Source organism: Pelophylax lessonae (genome assembly GCF_965119305.1).
Source record: "Pelophylax lessonae genome assembly, chromosome: 1".
Classification (NCBI taxonomy): domain Eukaryota; kingdom Metazoa; phylum Chordata; class Amphibia; order Anura; family Ranidae; genus Pelophylax; species Pelophylax lessonae.
This window is the reverse complement of record NC_138768.1, coordinates 29,482,022-29,506,850: the sequence shown is the minus strand read 5'-3', so window position 1 is coordinate 29,506,850 and position 24,829 is coordinate 29,482,022. Positions and strand designations below refer to the sequence as shown.

Below are 24,829 nucleotides of genomic sequence, written 5' to 3'. Positions count from 1 at the left end.
TTGACCCAAGTTCATTGATTTTTTTACCTAAACTGCGAGCATTTGTAGACAGGACTCTGAGCTTATCATTTCTTAACCTCTGTGCTTCTGACCTGTTCTGGCATTGTTTCGGGCGGCAATTGGACTCTTGTAATGCCACTCTTTTGCCCCCCCTTCCTAGTTTAAATACTCTTTCGCAAATTCTTGGAATTGTTCACTAAGTACATTTGTTCCTTTGAGAGAAAGATGCAAACCATCTTTTTTGTACAGTTCCTTTCTGTTCCAAGTAGAGCTATCATGAGAAACAAAGCCAAATCCTTGCTCTTGACACCATTTACTAAGCCATATGTTGAACTCCTTTATGCGCCTCTGCCTATCATTCTGAACATTATGCACAGGCAGAACTTCAGAAAATGAAATGGTGGATGCAAAATCCTATACGTCATTACCAAGTGTGATAAAAGATTTTTTCACCTCTGACACTTCATTGCAAGCCAGGTCATTTGTTCCTAGATGGACAAGAACATCCACATCCCCTTCCTGCTTTGCTTGCTTAACAATATTAATAATACGTCTTCTATAATAATGTATTGTCGGCTCCTGGCAATACAGATAAAAAAACATGAAAAAAACGTGATGTCATGTAACTTATTCACTGCACCTGAGCAGTGCATTGTGGGGTGGTTTGTGATGTCAGGTCACTATAAAAGAGCTGTCAAAATCAAAACAGCTCAGAACGCGTAAAGCAACCGTAGAAGTAGGAGCTTCTTTTTTTTTCTATTTTTCGAGCGGTTGGGCGACTGATCATCGGGGGGGGGCAGTATTTTTTTATTTTTTAATAAGAGACTTTTACAAAACTGGCTTTTGTCATTTTTTGTACACTTTTTTGGTGAATGGGTAGGGGGTACGATGTACCCGATATCCATTCACATAGGGGGGGGCAGAATCTGGGGGTCCCATTGTAAATGGGGGTCCCATTGTTGATTCCGATAAGACTCCCCCCGCAGACCCCCACAACCACAGCCCAGGTTTGTGGGGAAGAGACCCCTCTCCCCATCAACATGGGGGCAAGGTGCTTTGGGGAGCCCCCCCGCCCCAAAGCACCCACACCCCCATGTTGAGGGCATGTGGCCTGGTATGGTTCAGGAGGGGGGGCACTCGCTCGCCACCCACCCCCATCCTGGCCAGCCAGGCTGTGTGCTCGGATAAGGGTCTGGTATGGATTTTGGGGTGAACCCGACGCCGTTTATTTTTAATTTTGACACTTTTTTTCAGCAATATTGACAAACTGATATAAACTGAAGTGCTCATATATATATATATATATATATATATATATATATATAATAACTTTGCGGTATACACTGCACTATCTGATCTCAACCATATCTTTAAAAAGCAAAAATATCTCTCCCTGCTAGCAATGTATTATTAATTATAAAGTTTCAATTATAAATCAGCCGCCGGCCAGGGGATTACAAACCACAACCATGGCAATTGCAGGTTTGGTATTCTACCAGCTTCACCGCCATCAAGCACACTTAGGTTGAACACACTTTGCCTGCCTAACTAACTAACTAACTAACTTCTATCTTAGAAACAAATTAAGTACGTTCCCAGTGGATGAGATAAAAGTTAGGGAGAGTGTGTTCAGCTTAACCAAGCTTAACAGTTGCGTAGGTGGTAGAATACCAGGCTTGCGATGAGAGAGCTGCAAAGAGAGATCTGTGATTTATTTATTGGAATTCAGAAGTCAGAGTAACCATGATAATGAGGGAACTCAAAGTTCCCGCAAAGAAGCCCATTTGTTCGTTATTCAAAGCTCATCCCTATTTGCCATATTGGCCTCCAGTGCGGGACTTCTAACCTGTATATGTTTTCCAAAATGTTTCATTATCTTATTTAAACCTCAATTGAATACACAATCTTGTTTACTTGATAGCAGACATAGACATGAGTATTTTCTCTTAGAGATCTGTTTATACATGTTTTCACACAAGATTCCCATAGGTTTCACCCATGTCTTGGTGAAAGAGTTGATGGTGGACCCCTGAAATGCATTTTAGCCATTTCATATTTAAAATAAACCTAATTTTGAACTCAAACTATTTAGTGTGTCACTTCAATGTCCAGATTAATGTGTCCTTTAACCCAAAAAACTCTAATTACATGCTATATAATGGAGTGTACATACTCAGAAAGCCACTAAAGCATTTGTGTTGAGTGAACTATACCAGGTAGATCCTGCCTTCAGCTGTCCCTCCTATCTTCTCTCTGTCCCCAATGCAGGCTGATATTGTATAGGTTAGGTTGGTGTCCTCTACTGAGCATTCTCTAATTTCAGATCCCTTCTAAGCAATTAATTTCCTCCTTTTTCTTATCTGTGAAGCCCACATGAGTATACCCTACCTCCTCCTCAATGTTTCCCTATTGCTAAACACTATGAGGGTGGGATATAATATGATGATTGATTACATTCACTAAGAAACTCACAACAATCTTAGTTTTACTATAAATCAGTATTAAATATATCGACTGTAATTGCTAATACCTGTAAAGTAAAAAAAGAGCCTTGAATGCAGGTGTCATTTGAAAGTGAAAGCTAGTGTCAATCATCTTTGACAACAAACTTTATGTTCAATAAAGATTTTTAGGCAGCTATAAAATAGATTTTTGAGATACATGATTTATTTGAATTGCTGTTCTGAAACAGGGTTTTTTTTTGTGGCACAGCATCAATCAGGACTGGCCAAACACAGACTCACACTGTAGAGAGAATAAATCAGTGGAGTAACAGAAGCCCCTCCTAAGGTTCTTTCTTTTCAGATTCCAAAGAACAGGAAAAGATCATGTGACCACAGAAAATCTTTACAGGAATCAGGATCATAGAGGATTAAAAAAAGAAAAAACAATAACAAAATACAGTGGCATATTATATATGATTTATGTGAATGAAAATGGCAGTTAACACTTTTCTGTTTAGTATCATTTTAAGATTTTTAAACAAAGTATTCTTCTGTCCAAGTTCTCCTTATGAAGGCCTCTTCTTACAGCAGCTATCTCTGCTACTGCCCAGCTCTGAGCCATAAATATCTTTTTGTTTAAAAAGAAAAAAATCAAATTTCAGAATGTTTATTCATTGCTCTAGTAATCAATGGGGTAAAACCAATGTTTGTGTTTGTTCGTAGCAATTAAAAAAAAAAATCAAAGAGGCGAGGGGGGGGGGGGAGGAATATTTTCTTGAAGAAACGAAATTCTAACAGTAATTGTGGTTTTCTGTTTTCATAATCAGATATTAAAAGCAACTGAAATTTTGAAGTTTGTGATCCGTGTTACCTTCTTGGAAGCGCAAATTACATATCTAGTATGTAATCCAGCACAGCAGAGCCACCTTACCGCCGTACAAGTAGGTGATGCGGTCGGCAAGCTGTTAAATTTATGTTTAACCACTTGCCGATCACCGCAATTACATTTACTGTGGCAGATAGCCCCGTGCAGGCAAAGTGACGTAGTACTACGTCGCTCGCTCCCGCCGCTCTGGGGCGTGATCCCGCACGCCCCGCCGCCGCTGATGACCTGATTGGGTTCAGAACTGATCAGTCATCAGGTCCAGGCCAATGATTTTTGGTCGGGACCTGTTGATCGGTCCTGCTCAATCAGATTCCATGCTGAGCCTGTGTAATGTAAACACAGGCTCAGAAAAGACCCGCTCTCCCCTCCCATGATCCTTTTTGGATTAATCGAGAGGAGAGAGCACATCTAACTGTGAGTACTGCACCAAGCACACATACACACACTTAGATAGGCACACTTAACCCCCGATCGCCCCCCCCCAGTTAACCCCTACACCCCCTGTCACAACACACACTGTATACAGTATAGCATTTTCCTATATACCCGTATAAGTGTGATTTGTGACCAGGTGTAGCGTTTGCGGCCCTCCCTTTAAAACTTAAAATACCCGCCACCCCCCCAATAAAGATTTAACCCCCTGATCCCCCCCTGATCACCCCCAGTTAACCCCTTCCCCCCTATCACATTGCACACTAATACAAAGGTAATATACTGTTTTTTTGTATTTTGTATTAGTGGGATTGTGACTTGAGTTAGCGCTAGCGACTTCGTTTCTGTCCCAAGTAGGTTTAGGGTCCCCGCCACCCCCCATAAAGATTTAACCCCCTGATCCCCCCTGATCACCCCTACACTCCCTGTCACAACACACACTGTATACAGTATATAGTATTTTCCTATATACCCATATAAGTGTGACTTGTGACCAGGTTTAGCGCTTGCGGTCATTCCTTTTATCCTTAGGATACCCGCCACCCCCTCCCAATAAAGATTTAACCTCCTGATCCCTCCTGATCCCCCCTGATCACCCCCATTTAACCCCTTCCCCCCCCTGCCACATTGCACACTAATACAAACGTAATATACTGTTTTTCTGTATTTTGTATTAGTGCGATTGTGACTTGAGTTAGCCCTAGCGACTTAGTTTTTGTCCCAAGTAGGTTTAGGGTCCCCGCCACCCCCCCCCAATAAAGATTTAACCCCCTGATCCCCCCCTGATCACCATTACACCCCCTGTCACAACACAACTGTATACAGTATATAGGATTTTCTATATACCCGTATAAGTGTGACTTGTGACCAGGTTTAGAGCTTGCGTCATTCCTTTTATCCTTAGGATACCCGCCACCCCCCCATAAAGATTTAACCCACTGATCCCCCACCTGATCTCATCAAGTTAACCCCTTCCCCCGTCACATTGCACACTAATACACATGTAATATACTGTTTTACTGTATTTTGTATTAGTGTGATTGTGACTTGAGTTAGCGCTAGTGAGTTAGTTTATTTCCCAAGGAGGTTTAGGGTCCAACACACAAAACTGCTGTGTTAGCAGAGTCAGGCCTGATTCCTGCTAGCATTAGCAGTTTTTTTGGTAGCGTTTGAAATAGTCCTTGACAACCAGGTGCTTTTAATACCTGTGAGTCACACTACTGTACCGGTAAATTTAGTTAACTAAAATGACCAAACTTTGGAACAGTAGTGCAGAGGCTTACAGTATACTGACCATGTCAGATGAGAGTGATGGGGAAGCCTCACTGGCAGAATCAGGGTCAGTATACGAACCTGATGACAGCAGCGGCTCCCTGACAGATAGCTCCAACGACAGATGGGTCCCTGTTAGACCCAGGCATACCCAACCCCATTATGGAGTTGTTGAGATGCAGAAATCGCAGTGTCCTCGTATGGAGCAGAGTGTCGGTACTAGTGCCGCTCATCCTTCTTGTGGCCTAGCAAGCTCCAGCGGCCTAGTACACCCTGGACCTAGTACAACCAGCACTGCAGTAACACTTGGTGACGTGGCGAGTCCCATAAGTGCAGTTGAAGCTGGTGCAGTGGCTAGCACGAGTAGTGGCCCACAGCCACCGCGTATTTGAAAACAGGCCCGTAGAGCCCATAGTGCCCTTCCTGATGCGCTGGAATATCCCAATTGGCAACCCACTGATTCTACAGCGCCAGTACTTCCCCCATTCACCGCCCAACCTGGAATCCACGTGGAGACAGCTGGTTTTACACCCCTGAATTTTTTTGAGCTGTTCTTCACTGAAGATCTTTACGGATCTATTGTGGATCAATCAAATTTATACGCACAACAATTTATCGCCGCCAACCCAAATTCACCCCTTGCCAGACCATTCAGCTGGAAACCTATAACGGTTCCTGATTTTAAAATCTTTCTGGGCCTTTCCCTCCACATGGGCATAACCAAACAGAGTGAATTGCAGCTATATTGGTCCACTAGCCCACTTCACCATATGCGCATGTACTCTGCCTCCATGTCCAGGGCAAGAGATGAGCAAATTCTGCGATTTATACATCTCAACGACAATGAAATCTGACGTCCTCGGGGAGACCCTGAATATGATCGGCTCCACAAAATTTGGCCCCTCATAGACCACTTCAATCAGCGGTTTGCAGCCTTGTTTACGCCCGAACAAGTTGTCTGCATTGACGAGTCACTGATTACGTTTACTGGCTGCCTTTCTATAAAACAGTACCTCCCCAGCAAGCGTGCTAGATACGGGGTCAAGCTGTACAAGCTCTGTGACAGGGCCACAGGCTATACAGTTAGTTTCCAGGTCTATGAGGGAAAATATAGCACTGTGGAGCCCCCCAACTGCCCAGACTACATAGGGATCAGTGGCAAGATAGTTTGGGACTTGGTGTCACCCTTATCCAGAAAGGGGTACCATTTGTACGTGGACAACTTCTACACAAGCGTGCCACTATTTAGTCACCTTCTTGAATTACAAATTGGTGCATGTGGCACCGTGCAACCTAATCGCCGTGGCTTCCCCCAACGGCTTGTAAATTCCCGTCTTAGTCGGGGGGGAGAGAGCCTGCTTGAAAACGGGCAAATTGCTTGCAGTGAAGTGGAGGTATACACGGGATGTTTTCGTTCTGTCCTCCCTTCATGCAGACACAACGATCAAAATTTCTACGGCAACTGGCGTTATGGAGAAACCCCTCTGTGTCCACGACTACAACCTTAATATGGGAGGGGTGGACCTTAACGACCAGCTTTTGGTGCCCTATTTAGTTGTCCGTAAAGCCAGACGCTGGTACAAAAAAGTGTCTGTTTATTTATTCCAATTGGCTATGCTGAACGCCTTTGTCCTATACAGGGCGTCAGGACGAACTAGATCCTTCCGAGAATTCCAGGAAGCGCTCATCGAAGCCTACCTGTACCCAGGAGGCATGCCTGCCCAACTTCCCCTTCCAGATGCAGTGAGCCGGCTGCAGAGACATTTTCCACATGTCCTCCTGAGTACCCCTACCCAAATTCACCCCCAAAGAGGATGTCGTGTCTGTAGCAGGCATGGATTTAGGCATGACACCCGCTACTATTGTCCCAGATGTCCTGACCAACCTGGTCTCTGCATTGGGGAATGTTTTGAGTGCTACCATACACTAGTAGAGTATTTTTTTTTTAAATATATTTTTATTAAACATATGAAACAGTTACAAGGTCTACAATGCAACAAAATAGCACATTTAGTAAAATAGCAAAAATCATGTAAACTTTCAATGTGTGCTAGCATTTTATACTAACAGTATCACAAATATTGTACCAAGGGTATTAGTGAACTTAGTGTAAATGACACTGGGAGAGGGGGGGAGGGCTTGGAGGGAGTAGGAATGAGGAAAGAGATTGACACTCTTGCATGGGACGTGAGGAGAACGTCAATTATGTAAAGGAAGGATAACCAAGTATAGGAACTATGACTCTTACTGGCTGAACAACACAACTAGGACACTTGTATTATGACATTGTAATTGAAATGGGGGGGGGGGGAATAGGGGGGAAGAGGAATAGTGTTATCCATGAGATCCAGCTGGAAGCGACCAATAAACCAGTGATAGGTACAGTCTTATGAAGGGGGGAGAACGTGGAGGGTGTTGTTTTATACATTCAATCTTCCTAATGAATTGGACATGGAGGCCTTTAAATACCATTCCGTGAATTGAAAGGGTATCATCAGAGCTTTCAGTTCGTCTGCATGGAAGGCATATTGCATGAATGGGCGCCATCTGGAGAAGAATTTTTCCATTGACGAGAATTTATCAGTGTCCAGGTTTCCTTTTTACATATGTAGAAGTGTTTTGAGATTGTTGCAAACCATGGAGATTGTTGGGGGAGTGTTAGAAGTCCAGGTTTTTAGAATTGCTTTTTTGGCTGCCAAGGTGCATAGGTGGGTCCAAGGGGGCAGTCATTTACATTTCGATCGGAATCGGCTGAGGGCTGTGAAGACTCTTTGTATCCAAATAAGAGCAAGTGAGGGGATTTCTGCAGTTTGGTTCCCAGAACCTCCTGTAGAAAGGTCAGTACCTGGTCCCAGAAATGGGAAATTGTGGGACAATGCCAGAATCTATGTGCTAGCGTCGGTCTATTCCCACCGCACTGGGGGCAGATTGCAGGAGTCCTCAGATCGTTGGTGTACAGAGCCGGGACGAAGGCCCTGTGAATCAGTTTGAATTGGGTCTCTCTCCAGGTCTCCATCAGCACAGTTTTTCTAATCACTAGGTACCCTTGCAGTATTTTCGGAGCGATAGCCTCCAGGAGGAAAACAGTACCCCATTTATCAAACATGGTTTCCGTGGAGAGTTCATTAGAGTGTATAAGCAGTTGATCATAGACTCTGGAAATGTTGTAACCTTTGTTCTTGATAAAATCATCCATGACTGACTTTTGAAAACTTTTAGCAGTGTTGGGTGAACAAGATTTAACATAGGCTACTGCCTGACGATAGTAAAACTGATGGGACGAGGGCAAGTGGTATTCCCCTGCAAGTTCCGTGTATGGTTTGAAGGAAAGATCCGAGGATCTGACTAAGGAATGAGCCAATTTCAGTCCATTCTGCTCCCAGAGTTGGTAAGCTGCATAGTCCATAAATTGCGGAAATAATGGATTGCCGTGGAGCGGCAAGTGCTTGGAGATCATTGGGGGAACCCCCAGATGTTTTCTTACTTTCCTCCATGCTATCATAGTGTCTCGAAAGAGAACGCGTCTTTGAAGGTGCACGGGCAGAGCTGTGAAGGTGCTATGTAGCACTCCAGGTAGGCACAACGGATAAGCTAGTTGAGTTTCAATGTGGTAGTTGGAGTAGGTCGAGGATTCGGTGATCCAATCCAGGCCATAACGTAGTAGGCAAGACAAATTATACAACCTAATATTTGGCAAGCCAGCTCCCCCCTCGCTCTTCGGAAGGTGCAGTTTGGTAATGGATATCCTGGGTCTCCTCTTATTCCAGAGGAAAGCCATAATGGCCTTATTCAGAGTGTTAATATCTTTATGTTTGAGGAGGAAAGGGAGGGTTTGGAGGGGGTAGAGCAGTCAAGGGAAGCTGACCATTTTGACCAGGTGGCACCTTCCGAAAAACGAGAGGGGTAGAGTCATCCACAATTCCACTTCTTTAATAATTTTTTCTATAAGTGAGACATAATTCAGTTGGTAAAGTGAAAAGTTAAGTCGGCCAATCTTGATTCCCAGTTAGGTGATGTGATGGTGGTTTAAAGGGAAAGGGAGGGAATGATCCCAGTGATCTATGACCGGTTGCATTAGCGGGAGGACTTCACTTTTGTCGAAATTAATTTTCAACCCTGAAATAAATCTGAACTCTTTTAAGAGTGAACACAATGCTGGAAGGTCAGTACTAGGTTGGGATGTGAAAATGAGCAGGTCATCAGCAAAAAGGGCAGTTTTGAGCTCTGTTTGACCCAGTGGCATACTGGGTGAATTGCATTTGAGATTAACAAGTGTCTGGAAAGGGGCTCTATGGCCATATTAAACAATAAGGGAGATAGGGGACAGCCCTGACGTGTGCCCTTGTATAACGGAATCAGGTTTGATATGCCCATGGATGTGAATATACGCGGCGAAGGGGAGGCATAAAGAGCTTTCAAGAAGCTGGTTATCTTGCCAGAGAATCCAAACTTCGCCAGGGTCAGGAAGAGCCAGTCCAAATCAACGTTATCAAAGGCCTTATCGGCGTCTAAGGTCACTATGGCCGAGTGACCAGTAGGGTTAACCTTAGCATGTTCTAAAACCACCAGGACCTTGCGTATATTTGCAGTGGCCGACCTGCCCCTGACGAAGCCTGCTTGAGAAGGATGAATAAGTGTGGGGAGAATCTGTGCTATTCTGGAAGCTATTATTTTAGATAAGATTTTTGCATCAATGTTTAAAAATGATATTGGCCTGTATGAGCCTGGTTGAGTGGGGTCCTTGCCTTTCTTGGACAATAGTTTTATGTATGCCTGAGAGCCTGTGGGAAGAAAAGTGCCATTTTGCCACATATTGTTATACAGTGTGGTGAGAGTGGACAAGAGGGTATCTTTGAAAGTTTTAAAAAATTCAGTCGAATAGCCATTAGGACCCAGCGCTTTTTGGGACGCCATATGAGTTATGGTGTGTGCTATGTCTTCCGAGCTTATTGGCGCATTGATTTCCAGCAATTGGGCTTCCGTAAGTGAAGGGAGAGAAACGTTGTCCAGAAAATTTCTGGCGGCCTCAAGGTTTACCGGGTCTTTGCTATATAAGGTGCGGTAATAGTTTTCCAGAATGTTACTAACGTCAGTTGGTGAATGTGTTAGCTTTCCTGACCCGTTCCGGAGTGTCAAAAAAGAAAAGGATAGGGTCAGTGAAATGTTCCTGATTAAGGGTGGCATAGTCTTGCCAGGTTGATTGCACGTGATGTTGGAAGTCCTTATTATATATGAGAAACACTGGGAATCTCCAGGTACCTACTGTAGGGGTAGTAGCTGCCAATGAAACGGATAGGGATATCGGGGAGTGATCTGATATGGCAATATCATGTATGTCCACACGGTCAACAAATCTTATAAGTTCTGGGGTAATGAATAGATAATCTAGTCTGGCCATAGAGTCCTGGGGGGGGGGGAATAAAAGGAATATTCTCGATCTGTAGGGTGGCTAAGGCGCCACGCATCCACCAAGTGTAGGGCAGACATCATGGAGTGTAGGGGAGTTTCCTTAGTGTGTTGTGCGGAGCAGAAAGTTTGAGACCTCGTTCTACGTTGTTTACGGTCAGCAGTCATGTCCATGACATCATTAAAGTCGCCTCCTATTATATGAAAGGGAGTAGGGTTTTGAAGCAGCCATGTCACAGTATCACTGTTAAAGATGGCGGAAGAGGGTGTCAGGGCGTACACATTAGAGACTCGTACAGTGCGGGTAGGGAGTCTGAGCAATAACGACAGTCGTCTGCCGGCGTCTCCCCTTCTAGTGTCTAGGATTTCATAGGGGATCTTTTTATTTAACAATATGACTACTCCAGCCTTGCAACCCGTGGCAGGGGAACATATCGCCTCCCCAACCCAAAGCTTCTTCAAGAATCGCATGTCACCCTCCCCCAGGTGAGTCTCCTAGAGGAGAGCGACATCTGCCCCCAAGCACTTGAGATGTCGCAATATCATCATATGTTTATAAGGTGATCTAAGGCCCTTCATGTTCCATGATATAACTTTCAGGGTGGCCATGAATAGAGGATGGTAAAGTTATGTAGCGCAAAAAATGTACCGGTCGGAGGGATTCTCATGGACGGGGGGACATAGCGTGACAAGTGCTGTAGGTGTAGGACAAAAGGTGGAGAGGGAAGAGATAGGAGCCCTTGCCGGGGTATAAGGTTACCCCAGGAGAGGAGTTTGGGGGAAAGGTGTGCTGCAGGTTGTACTGAGAGGTGAGAACTAATCTTGAGACTTCGCTTTTTTCTCTGTGATAAGGAAGTGTGCCAGCGTAGCCTCACAACTATTTGCCTGTGATGAAGGGCATCAGAACCTGAGTACGCTCCAGAGAGCTATGATTCCATGTACTGGGTGCTCAGTACACGTGATGAGGAGACAACTACTAACATCCCTCTAAAAACTTGGGACTAGTAACAAACATTAAGCAGATACATAACAAGCAAATGAGCCAATGCTTAAACATGACACATTACACCAGGTGTAAGGGTAGATGTGATGCCTGGGTAAAAGTGTTATAACAGGCAATAAAGTTTCAACCAGATATCTGTGAGCGTTCTGGTCTCACAGGAGGCTTGGGGCTCACAGTATAACAGTACCTGAGGAGGGTCGTCCGCTGGGGACTTGGCCATCAGAATTCACATGATGGATCTGCGGACGGAGGAATGACCGTATTTGCCCTTTTTGGGGGGTTCCTTGTCAGGTGTCAATTGAGCCTTGCGGACAAGAGACTCTCGTCTGGGTTAAGAGGAGGATTCTTCCATCAGCGGGGATAATGACGAAAGATAGTGCTCCGCGTCTGATGGCGTGTGGAAGGACAGGCGTTCACCCCCAGGTGTAGTAACATGAAGGATAGCAGGATACGCTAAGGTAAAACGCATTTGCTGTTGAAAAAGAGAGGAGCATACTTGAGCAAACGCCTTTCGTCGCCTGGACACTTCTGTGGAGTAGTCTGCGAAGAGTAGAATAGAGCAGCCTTTAATGTGTATGGGTCTTTGTTTCCTGAATGACATCCAAATGGCGTTCTTGTCCGCATAGTTTAAATAACGGGCAATGATGGGTTGCGGGTTTTTCCGTGACTCGTTTGGGGCCCCCACCCTGTGCGCCCTCTCTACAATGCATGGGGATGTCAAGCCCAGGGCTCTAGGAATAATGTCTGAGCACAGAGTGAGGAGCTCTGCCCCTTGAACCGCTTCAGGCGTTCCAATGATCCGGAGGTTATTCCTCCTGGAGCGGTTCTCCAGGTCCTCAATTTTATCCTGTAATGTCTGAAGTGCCTTGTCCTGGTTATTAATATCCCTGCTGTTAAGCAGGGTTTCTTCCTCCAGGGAGGCGATCTTCAGCTCAGCCTCCTGGATTTGGTGCCTGTGGGAGCTCAGTTCTTTCTGTAGCTGTGACAGGCTGTGAGTAATGGCTGATTCAATTGCTGCCTTAATTGTGGGGGACAGTATATGTGCCACAGCTTCTGCCATTTTAATATATGCCGGGTCAGCCTGGGTAATATCTGCGGCCGGGTTGATCAGCGGGAGATCCGAGGAATGTGGAGCCGTTGGAGAGAGAGAGTAACTCCCCTCCCCCTCCCACTGTGTACTGGCTACCGTGGCCATATTGGAAGCTGTGTGAGGAGCTGTGACTGGATCAGGCCGATCCGTGGTGACAGCCGATGGCGAGCGCTGGCGCTCCACAAAACGGTCCATCCAGAGCCCCCGGTGTGCGGGATGAGAGGGGTGGAGGTAAGTGCTCTCCGGGTGGCCTCGGTCCCTGTAATTTTAAATAGATCGGCGGCGGGTGTAGCGAGGCTGCGGAGGCTCACTCCTCCTGCATGAGCAGCGGAACCGGAAGCCACTAGTAGAGTATTAGTGTAGGGTACAGCACGACATAGTGTAGGGCACACAAACACAGGGTCTCAAAAGATGTTCGATGGCTATTGACATTTTGAGAGACCCAAGCTGGAAAATTGCAGTTCACAGAAAAAAAGTTATACAAAAAAAAAATTAAAATCCAAAAACAGTTGTCCTGTCAGTCATTTTTTATGTTCTCCTACTCTTCCTACTGTACTTTTACTGTACTTTGTTTGTTTTTCATTCTTTTGTTAACCTGTTTCTCTTGCAGGTACCCGTCGGCTGCCACACTGATTTAATGTAAAATTGCAGGGTGAGTCGGCGCAAATAAGGAACAATCTCAAAGGGGGCTCAAATTGGGCTTCCTAATATCTCTGATACCCTGTGGTGGGAATCACCATGTGAAAAATCCGTATATTAGAGTCACACATATAAGGAGAAATAAAAATCCGAATCCGACTCTTAAAATATATCCGAATCTAAAAAATATTAGTCCAAGACCTAAAACATATAAAGTGTCTGTTTTCCAATAGGTCTAAAATGCCAGTTTACAATATAAAACCACCTTCCAATCCTCAGGTAAAAACAGATCAATAGGATAATAAGGGAAAATGCCAGATAACAGCAACAAACTGTTAAAATCGCATAATAAAACAATCGCTAAAAAGCTACTTCAGGATAATCCAATATCATAATAAGCCTACATCATAAAGCCACAGATATAAGGAGATCAATCAGATGTATAAGAAAAAAGTGGTAAATCCGAATCTAAAAAATATGAATCTTAAAAATAATCAAAGATCTAAAACAAATCAGGTGTCTGTCTTCAAATAGGTCTAAAAATGACAGTATGCAATATAGAAGAGATAAAATGGGATATTCAAAGTGAATGCCAGATAACAGCATCAAGCTCTTAAAATCGCTAAAAAAGCTACTTCAAGATAATCCAATTTCATAATAGTCCCGAATATAAATGTAAATTAATGTGATAATGAAACTCTTCTAAGTGAATATAAATAGTGTTCATAAATCAATACATCATGATCATATAAAATGTGTAAAACATATCATAGTAAAACAGTCCAAAAAAGATCGATGAATATCAAAAAAATATATATGACAAAAAATGGATGAATAATGTACCAGTACATTGCTGGTCCTTGTTTGGCATATAGTGTAGGTTTTTTTTTTTCATGCAGCCTGTGGGCTGAACGAAAAAAAAGAGAACCTAACAGAAATCACCACAGGAATATTGTGTAGTATTACACACCACTAACCGCCTAAACAGCCACCCACTGATTTTAATGGTGGATATACATGACAATATTCCACGTATACCTAAAGGTATTTTAACTGCAGTGGTGAAATCAGAAAATCACCAAAGCTGCTGCCAGAAAAGGTATCCATATAAACACTGTGTCAGAATATATTAAATCAGTGTGAAATAAATAAAAGTAAGGGGTGATATGCGCGCTGTCACTTCGGTATCCGGTATATGAGGGATAATTCTGATCAGTTGTAACAAATACTCTTCAGGTGTCCAATGTGAATTAGAGTCGTGGTTTAAAGTGATGATAATCTGACATCACATTTGTATTCTTGGATACCGATACAGAGTGTTCCTGAAGCAGCGGAGCGTTCCTTTAGTATACATCTTCTCTGACGGTTGATGAAGAAAACAGTGTGGATGTCATATACCGGGGTGGAATGCAAGGAGGTGAAGCTAGAGGAGGGTGTATTCAGTGTAAGCGGGGTCTCCTATGGGCAGGAGATGAAGGGGCGCTGCCCTGGTTACGGCCTTGCCTGTGTCTTGGTGAGGCAGAGCGATTGGGTGAAGGTCGACGTCTTCTGAAGTGCTCAGGGTCCTCTTGATGATGAACATCCATGTCCTCTATTTGCATATTAGGAGGTTGTCTGCTCACATGTGACCAACCAGGAATCTCTATTAAAGGTATGCCCAGAGAATTGCAAAAGGTCGCAGTATCTTCAGGATGTCTGAGTGAGGCAAAGCGACCCCTGGAGCCGGCAAACAGACAGAACGGAAATTTCCATTTATAGGGAATTTCCCTTTCTCTCAAGATGTTCAATAATGGACGTAAATCCTTGCGCTTTTGCAAGGTGATTGGGGAGAGGTCTTGGAATAGTTTTACCTCAGTGCCCTGATAAAGTATGCGACCTCTTATCCTAGCGTTATGGAGGATCTCCTCTTTTAATTTAAATTGCGCTAGACAGCCAATAATGTCCCTTGGAGGATCCGAGTCCCTACCTTTAGGTCTCAGGGCCCTGTGGAGCCGCTCTATTTCTATTGGGGTATCGGGTGGTCTCCCCAACAGGTCATTAAAGATTGTGAGGGCAGTTTGAGTCAGTTGGGCGGGTTCTATTGATTCGGGGAGTCCGCGAATGCGAATGTTGTTTCGACGACCTCTGTTCTCAAGATCCTCCAGATGTCTGTGGAGGTCTCTGATCTGGGAGGAGTGATCAGATATCTCTCTCTGTGCACTCAGTATATCTACATCTTGCCTGTCAGTAATTTCTTCCACCTCTTCCAGTCTATCAGTAATGTTATGCATCTCTTTTTTAAGGTCAGCAATGGCGGCTGAAAAGGTAGCTGAAAGGGTAGATTTAATGTCGTCTGCTATAGCTTTAAGGTCTTGTAGTGAAACACAGTGTGAGGATGAAGCATGGCCAGGCATATCAGTGCGCATAATCTGAGCAGGTGGACAGACAGGTGAACAGAGTGAGAGGTCACCAGGAGAAGGGGTTTTTGGTGCCTGTGGAGTGTGTGTCTCTTTTATCTGCATGCTGTTAGGTGCGGCCTGTGCTGCTGCTTGTGGAGTTTCTCCTGTTAGTTTTTTAAACATATCAGGAACCTGGATCCCTGAACGCTGTTCATGATCCCATGGAGAGCGAGAGCGGGTTGAAGAAGAAGATCTATCTCCTAACCCCATGGTGAAGCTTTAAGGTTACCTCAAATGCTGCAATATCAGGCGGACGGGTGGGGGAGCCTCTTCTTTACATATTCCCCGCCATGCGTGATTAGCGCAGAGCTGCCAGTGAGGTCAGAGAGGGGTTATCGGGTGTGTAAGACAGCAGCCAGTAGGATTATTATGAATTTAGGGGCTATTACTGGATCTGGTGAAGCTGTGCTGTTTGTTGGATGGATCTGTCCCCTTCTGCAGCCAAGATGGCTGACTGCTGTGCTGTGGAGGCTGCACAATTTAATGGGGCCTTTCTGCTGGGAGCTGGAGGGGATGGAGAGCTGAAGGGGCACCCAATAGTATGAAGGAGGGCCTCTAAGGACTTCTGTCTTACCGGGTCCGGATGCTGGCGATCTCGGCAGGCAGGGCTTCTAGGCGAGGCCGTGGCTTCAATGCCGACGTAGGCTGCAAAAAAAACGATCCTCCAAAATTGATCTTTTTGCTGAAATATTTAGCAATATCAGTCCTGGTGGTCAAGATGGGTCCCCCCGAGGTGTTTATTTCCTCCGAAGAGCGGGGATGGAGGAGGATTGATGAGGATTGTGATCGGGGATATTGGAGCTCTCCTCGGCCACATCCGTCCCGCACGGCTACGGATTTACATGCCCCAGTTGTAACAAATACAATACAAATACAATGTGCTGGTACATTGCTGGACTTTGAGTGGTTATACCAGGATGATGCCTGCAGATTTAGGCATCATCTTGGTATCATTTTTTACAGCCAGCGGTCGGCTTACATGTAAAAGCAATCCTAGTGGATAATTGGCCGCTAGACTGCTTTTACATGCAGTGGGAGGGGACTCCCCCCCTACCGCCGCCTTCGCTGAGAGTGCAGCCGGTGGTTCATTTATCTAACCATAGAGCTGATTGGAGATGAGAATTGCTCCAATCATCTCTATGGCCTAAGATACCGGAAGCTACGAGCATTTCATGACTTCTGTTTCGTCAGAAATAAACAGCTCCATTGGGAAATTGGGAAAGTATTTTATCACACCAATTTTGGTGTGGTCAGATGCGTTAAGGTCAGAGGAGAGATCTAGAGTCTAAAAGACCCCAATTTTTTTTAAAAAAGAGTACCTGTCACTACAGATTGCTATCATAGGGGATATTTAAATTCACTGTGATAACAATAAAAATGATTTAAAAAAAATGAAAGGAAAGGTGTCAAAATAACATAAAAAAGCAAAATAAATAAAAAAAAAAATCAAGCCCCCCCATCCCCCAGTGCTTGCGCGCAAAGGTCTAGTGTCATATGTAAACCACAATTGCAGCATGCATGTGAGGTATCGCCGCGAACGCCAGGTCGAGTGCAGTAATTCTTGCAGTAGACCTCCTCTGAAAGTTTATAGTGGTAACCTGTAAAGACTTAAAGGCTTTTAAATATGTACATAGTTTGTTGCTGCTGCACAGGCGTGCACAATTTTTAAAGCATGTCATGTTTGGTATCTATGTACTCGGCATAAGATCATCTTTTAAATTTTACCAAACAATTTGGAATTATATAGTGTATTTGTGCAATAAATTTAAAAAAAAATATTTTTTTTGCAGAAATTGCGTTTTGGAAAATCTGTGCGGAAAAAGCGTGTGACAAAAAAATTTGCAACATCCACAATTTTGTTCTATAGGGCCTCTGCTTTAAAGAAATATATCATGTTTGGGGGTTCAAAGTAATTTTCTAGTAAAAAAAAAAAATATTTTTTCATGTAAACAAAAACTCCCAGAAAAGGCTTGGTTTTCAAGTGGTTAGAAGAGTGGGTGATGTGTGGCTAAGATTGAGCATAAAATGCCGGGACTGTTCAAACACACCCCAAATTACCCCTTTTTGAAAAGTAGACACCCAAAGCTCTTTGCTGAGAGGCATATTGAGTCCATGGAGTATTTTATATTTTGCCCTTTCGGGGAGATGACAATTTGTTATTTTTTTTTTACAGAAAGTTGTCACTAAATGATATATTGCTCACGCATGCCATGGGTATATGTGAAATGACACCCCAAAATACATTCTGTTGCTTCTCTTGAGTACAGGGATACCACATGTGTGACTCTTTTTGGGAGCCTAGTTGTGTACGGGACCCCGAAAACCAATCCCCATCTTCAAGTTTTCTAATGGCGTAAATTGCTTATTTTACCTCTGCACTACCTGTCACAGTTTCAGAGGCCCTGAAATTTCAAGATAGCACAAAACCCCCCCCAAATGACCCCATTTTGCAAAGTAGACACTCTAAGCTATTTGCTGAGAGGCATGGCGAGTCCATGGAATATTTTATATTTTGCCACAAGTTTCGGGAAAATTATTATTGCTTTTTTTTTTTTTACACAAAGTTGTCACTAAATGATATATTGCTCACACATGCCATGGGTATATGTGAAATGACACCCCAAAATACATTCTGCTGCTTCTCCTGAGTACAGGGATAACACATGTGTGGGACTTTTTGGGAGCCTAGCTGTGTACGGGACCCCGAAAACCAATCCCCATCTTCAGGTTTTCTAATGGCGTAAATTGTTTATTTTACCTCTGCACTACCTGTCAAAGTTTCAGAGGCCCTGAAATTTCAAGATAGCACAACCCCCCCCCCCAAATTACCCAATTTTGCAAAGTAGACACTCCAAGCTATTAGCTGAGAGGTATAATGAGTCCATGGAATAGTTTATATTTTGCCACATGTTTCGGGAAAATTATTATTATTTTTATTTTTTTACACAAAGTTGTCAGTAAATGATATAATGCTCACACATGCCATGGGTATATGTAAAATGACACCCCAAAATACATTCTGCTGCTTCTCCTGAGTACAGGGATACCCCATGTGTGAGACTTTTTGGCAGTCTAGCCTCGTACAGGACCCCGAAAACCAATCCGCACCTTCTGGCTTTCTAAGGGCGTAAATTGTTGATCTCACTCCTTACTACCTATCACACTTTTGAAGCCATGAAATGCCAAGATGGCACAAACCCCCCCCCCCCCCAAATGACCCCATTTTGCAAAGTAGACACTCCAATCTATTTGCTGAGAGACATGGTGAGTATTTTGCAGCTCTCGTTTTTTTGGGGAAAATTAAGAAAAGCATTTTATAAATGCATTTTTTTCCTCTTTTATCAATTTCCAAAACTTTGTGACAAAAAGTGAGATCTGCAAAACACTCAACATGCCTCTCTGCAAATTGCTTAGGGTGTCTACTTTCCGAAAAGGGGTCATTTGGGGGGGGGGGGGGGGTTGCTGTTTTGTCATTTCATGGCCTCCGAAACTGTGATAGGTAGTCAGGAGTGAAATTAACAATTTACGCCCCTGGAAAGCCTGAAAGTGGGGATTGGTTTTTGGGGTCCTGTACTCGGCTAGACTGCAAAAAAGTCTCACACATGGGGTATCCCTGTACTCAGGGGAAGCAGTAGAATGTATTTTGGGGTGTCATTCCACATATACCCATGGCATGTGTGAGTAATTTATCATTTAGTGACAACTTTGTGTTAAAAAAATAAATAAACAAAAATGTAATTTTCCAGAAACTTGTAGCAAAATACATGTCATGTGTGAGAAATGTATCTTTTAGTGACAACTTTGTGTTAAAAAAAAAATTGTAATATTCCCAAAACTTGTGGCAAAATATAAAATATTCCATGGACTCACCATGCCTCTCAGCAAACAGCTTGGGGTGCCTACTTTCCAAAATGGGGTAATTTGGGGGGTTTTGTGGTATCTTGACATTTAAGGGTCTCCTAAACCGTTATAGGTAGTGAGAAAATACAATGAAAAATGTACGCCCTTTGAAATTCTGATGGTGGAGGTTGGTTTTTCGGGGTCCCGTACACAGCTAGGCTCCAAAAATGTCTCACATATGTGGTATCCCTGTACTTAGGAGAAGCAGCAGAATATATTTTGGGGTGTAATTACACATATACCCATGGCATGTGTGAGCAATATATCATTTCAATGACAACTTTGTGTAAAAAAAAAAAAAAAAAAAATTTTAGTCATTTTTCAAACACCTGTGACAAAAAAAATGAAATATTCAATGAGCAAAACATGCCTCTCAGGACATTCCTTAGGATGTCTACTTTCCAAAAAGTGGTAATTTGTGGGGGGGGGGGGGGGGTGGGGTTGTACTGCTCTGCCATTTTAGCACTTCATGAAATGAGATAGGCAGTCAGAAATTAAAGCTGCGTAAATTTCAGTATTTACACCATAGTTTGTAGACGCTATAACTTTTGCGCAAACCATTAAAAATGCGCTCATTGAGATTTTGTTTGTCAAAGAGACAAAGACATGTAGCTAAATACATTTTGGCCAAAATATATGACATAAATTGAGTATATTGGATGTTTTTTAGCCACTTGCCTACCGCCGCAAGTACATATACTGCGGCGGTCAGCCCCTCACAGGCAAAGTGACGTAGGGGTACGTCACTAGCCTGTGAGGCTCTGGGGAGTGAGCCGGATGCACGCTCCCGCTCGGTCATGGACCCCCCCGCGCGTGTGCACTCAAGATCATCCGTTAGAGCGGGAGAAAGGCAGGCGGCTAATGTTAACAAGCCGCCTGTCATTCTCCCCTGTGTAAGAATAGTGATCATACGGTTCTACTATGTAGGACCGTTGATCACAGTTCCTACACCTCAAGCCACAGCCAATCACAGTTAGAATCACGCCCCTAGGGACACACTTAACCCCTCCCTCTCAAAAAAAGTTAACCCCTTCACTGCCAGTGTCATTTTACAGTAACAGTGCATATGTATAGCACTGATTACTGTAGGAATGTCACTGGTAACCCCAAAGGTGTCTAAAATGTCAGTCAAGGGTCCGATCTGTCCGCCGCAATATCGCAGTCCCGCAAAAAAAAAAAATCGCAGATCGCCGCCATTACGCGTTAAAAAAAAAAAACAACAAAAATGACAAAAATCTTTCCCTTAGTTAGTAAACGCAATAACTTTTGCGCAAACCAATCAAAATACGCTTTTTGCGATTTTTTTTTACCAAAAATATGTAGCATAAAACAAATTGGCCTAAAATGTTAAAAAATTTTGATTTTTACATTTTTTTGGGGGGAATTTCATATAAAAAATGTGAAAAATATTGTTATTTTTGCAAAATTTACACTCTTTTTTTGTTTATAGCGCATGATCAAAAAATCGCACAGGTGATCAAATACCACCAAAAGAAAGCTCTGTTTGTGGAAAAAAAAGGACATCAAATTAGTTTAGGTACAGCGTCACACGACCGTGCAATTGTCCGTTAAAGTCACGCAGTGCCGAATCGCAAAATAGGCCCTGGTCAGGAAGGGGGTAAAATCTTCCGGGGCTTAAGTGGTTAAAAGACAAAGTTGAAAATGTAATTTTTTCTCAAAATTTTCGCTTTTTTTTAATTAATATTGCAAAAATAAAAAGCCCAGAAGTTAACAAATACCACCAAAAGAAAGCTCTGTTTGTGGGAAAAAAAAGTACGTAAATTTAGTTTGGGTACAGCATTGCATGACCGCGCAATTGTCAGTTAAAGTCACAAAGTGCCAAGTTGAAAAAAGACCTCTGGTATTTGAGCAGCCAAATCCTCCGGGGCTTAAGTAGATAATTTATATTTATATTTTATTTATTATTTATATAATTGCTTTCTCTTACAGCTTTGATGGAAATTCAGTTGCTAGCTGTGATGCAACACAAGACAATTTGTTTTCTCAGAAGCTCTGACCCCGATGCTCATTGTGTTTGTATTGTTCTTCCTGCAGACAGTGAAAACTGCATGAAATGTCCTGATGATGAATGGCCAAATAAGAAGAAGGATCGGTGTGTTCCAAAATTGGTGGAATTTCTCTCCTACACTGATGATCCCATTGTTGCAGTATTTTCAGCTGTCTCCATCCTCTGTTGTCTTCTGACTGGTTTAATATTGGGGATATTTATACATTACCAGGACACCCCCATTGTTAAAGCTAATAACCGGAACCTGAGCTATATTCTCCTGGTCTCCATCATGCTGAGCTTCCTCTGCGTATTCTTGTTCCTCGGCCATCCAGTAGATGTGACCTGCATGCTGCGTGTGACCTCTTTTGGTGTCATCTTCTCAGTTGCCGTCTCTTCTCTACTTGCCAAAAGTATCATGGTGTGTATTGCTTTTAAAGCCTCCAAACCTGGGAGTCCCTGGAGGAAAGGGATGGGAGCCAAACTGCCCAATTTTATAATATGTGTCTTATCACTGGTTCAAGTAATAATCTGTATCACTTGGTTGTCTATTTCTCCCCCCTTCCAGGATCGGGACACTCACTCTTATCAGGGGAAGATCATTATTCAGTGTAATGAGGGTTCAGTTATCGGCTTCTACTCTGTCCTGGGATATATGGGGCTTCTGGCAGCTATGAGTTTCATTATAGCCTTTTTTGCCAGGACATTACCAGACAGTTTTAATGAGGCCAAATACATCACCTTCAGCATGCTGGTGTTCTGTAGTGTCTGGATCGCCATGATTCCGGCCTATCTGAGCACCAGAGGCAAACACATGGTGGCTGTGGAGGTTTTTGCAATAATAACCTCAAGTATTGGACTTCTTGGCTGTATATTTTTCCCAAAATGTTACATAATTCTGTTCAGACCTGACCTGAATACAAAAATAGTTATCCACTAATATGTATGGAGCAACACTGGGTAACAAATAAGTATAGCATTATCTCTATTATAGGTATTTTTCATATTTTGCTAGTGTATTGAGAATTAATACTGTTACATTTGGACGTTTAATACTTACCTCTCCTTTGGAAGGTGGGTTTAATTTTTGCTCTGGTCACCGCTGGTATCAGACACTTTGGATTAATTGGAAATCTTGCCTCCTGTTGGGTGTAGTGGTTCCTCCTACCAGCAGATACATCACTTTAGAACAATGTAGTCACTTAGGAACCACAGTGACCAGCGGGAGACAAAGTATCTAAATCATCCTAAACTATCAAATACCAGAGCCTTCCAGAAAGATCTTTTATAAGCTGATTATAATGTCATTATTTTAGTGTGAGGGTCACTTTAATTATATTATATGTCGATGATTCTGTGTAAATTAATAAACACATTTTGTTGGTATATTCTTAATTCATTTTGAATATTATTTAAAGTTCATGAGAGCATGTTCTCAGTAAGTTCACATTTTAAGTGGTAAGTTGACTTCATTTTAAAGGGTATTTTCTTGATAGGACCTAATAAAAACATTTCTCCTTGTATAGATTTATTTTAAAACCGCTGCCACAAAGGACTATTTGGCTTCCCCATTCAATGCTACAAAGACAACACTTGTACCCCAGACCTTATCAGATCCTGATGTAGCACCCTCCTAGACAGGTGCTAGAGAGTGAGCATAGTTTTAGCTCTGTCTGCCTGTCAGAGGAGCAGCAGGTAAATCCTATATTGCACTCTGCTTAACAGGGAGCAGGACCCGTGAGTTAGGTCTGCTCAGTTTGCCCATTGTCTGATTCATAAATTCTGAGAGAGTGTCCCCAGCTGATCCATTGGGGAGGCACATTGGATAGTGGAGGAAACCTGGCCAATGACACACAGGCTTTTGATACAGCCCCGGGGAATGGCACAGACTGTTTGTCTCGGTGCATTGTGGGGCAGGGTATAAAAGCCAGGGACAATATGAGGTAGAGGTCTTTGGTGGGAAGCAGAGTCCCAGAAGGAGAGTGGTGGCTGCCTCCTCTTCTGCAGCAGTTGGTGAAGGTTACAGGCAGTCGGCCTGGTGTACCTACAGTGTGGAGCTGAACCCAGAGGTCCAGGAAAGCTGACTGAGGTATTGAGGCACTGCGAGAATCTAAAAAGCAGTATTGTGAGTACAGAGGATCTTGCCCTGTGGTCTGCCCAGGAAGGGGACCACTCCGGAGAGTGTAGTCAGTGGATGGGTGTCAGCGAGTATAGAGAAAAGGGGGTACTGGGAGGGCACCCTGAAGAGAAATACAAACAGGAACATTCAGGGGCGTACCAAGGGGTCGGCCAGATTGGCGCCCGCCAGGGGCGCAAAAAGATTGGCAAAGTTAGCAGTGATTTTTTGCGCTCTCTGCTTATCCTGCACCCCCGGTGCCCCCAGGCAGCGTGTGGCTCCAATCCTGGAGCCATGTGTCCACTCCAGGCAGTGGCAGTGTGGGCTCTCCGGAGCTCTGTCTGTCCTCACATGCGGCCAGGCAGCAGTCATATGACCGTGACATCATTAATCGGCTCCAGCTCGGCGGCAGACTGGGGATGGGGACTTCACTGGGGCTGTCAGAGGAGCCCATACTGCTGCTCAGCATGGTGAGACTCCTTCAACCCCCTCTCCACTCCCAGGCAAAGCTGACTGGGGGACCTCCTCTCTCTCTCTGTCACTCCCTCTCTCCCTGCCACCCCCTCTCTCTCTCTCACCCCCCCCTCTCTATGTCACCCCCCTCTCTCTGTCACCTCCCCCCTCTCTCTGTCACCCCCTCTCTCTCTCTCTCTCTCTGCCGCCCCCTCTCTCTCTTTCCTCCCCTCTCTCTCACCCCCCTCTCTCTCTGTCACACTGTCTCTGTCACCCTCCTCTCTCTCTGTCACCCACCTCTCTCTCTCTTACCCCCCCTCTCTCTGTCACCCCCCTCTCTCTCTCCGTCACCCCCTCTCTCTCACCCCCTCTCTATCTCCCTCTGTCAAACCCCCCTCTCTCTCTCTCTCTCTCTCTGGGGGGGGGGGAAGCCAATACAGCTCCTCGCCAAGGGCACTGGAGACCCTAGGTACGCCTCTGGGAACATTTATCTCAGCTTCATTCAAGTGGCAGGGTGAAGTAGCGGCCTTGCCGCATCCTCAAGTTAGAAGTCCTCACAATTGTGCATAGCTCAAGGTTGGAGTATCTGACTCATCCCTTCTCCCATCCAATATAAAATAAAAACAACAAAAACATCTACCCCTAGACCGATGATTGACTGAACCAAGAACGTAAAGTGCTAAGAATTCTGCATGCAGTTGCTATGGGTAATCCAGGGGAATCCAAAAGTGTCAATCACCAG

General features: G+C 43.9%; 1 protein-coding gene across 1 annotated transcript in view; it reads left to right on the top strand.

Moving 5' to 3' along the window:
• Positions 1–22,458, top strand: part of LOC309566989 (vomeronasal type-2 receptor 26-like) — a gene marked incomplete at both ends in the record, with an annotated part of 182,618 nt that extends 160,160 nt beyond the window's left edge. Inside the window, one exon of the mRNA XM_082272309.1 lies at positions 21,566–22,458. Within this exon, the coding sequence (XP_082128435.1) occupies positions 21,566–22,458 (893 nt within the window). The remainder of the gene's footprint in view (positions 1–21,565) is intronic.
• Positions 22,459–24,829: the final 2,371 nt, after the last annotated feature.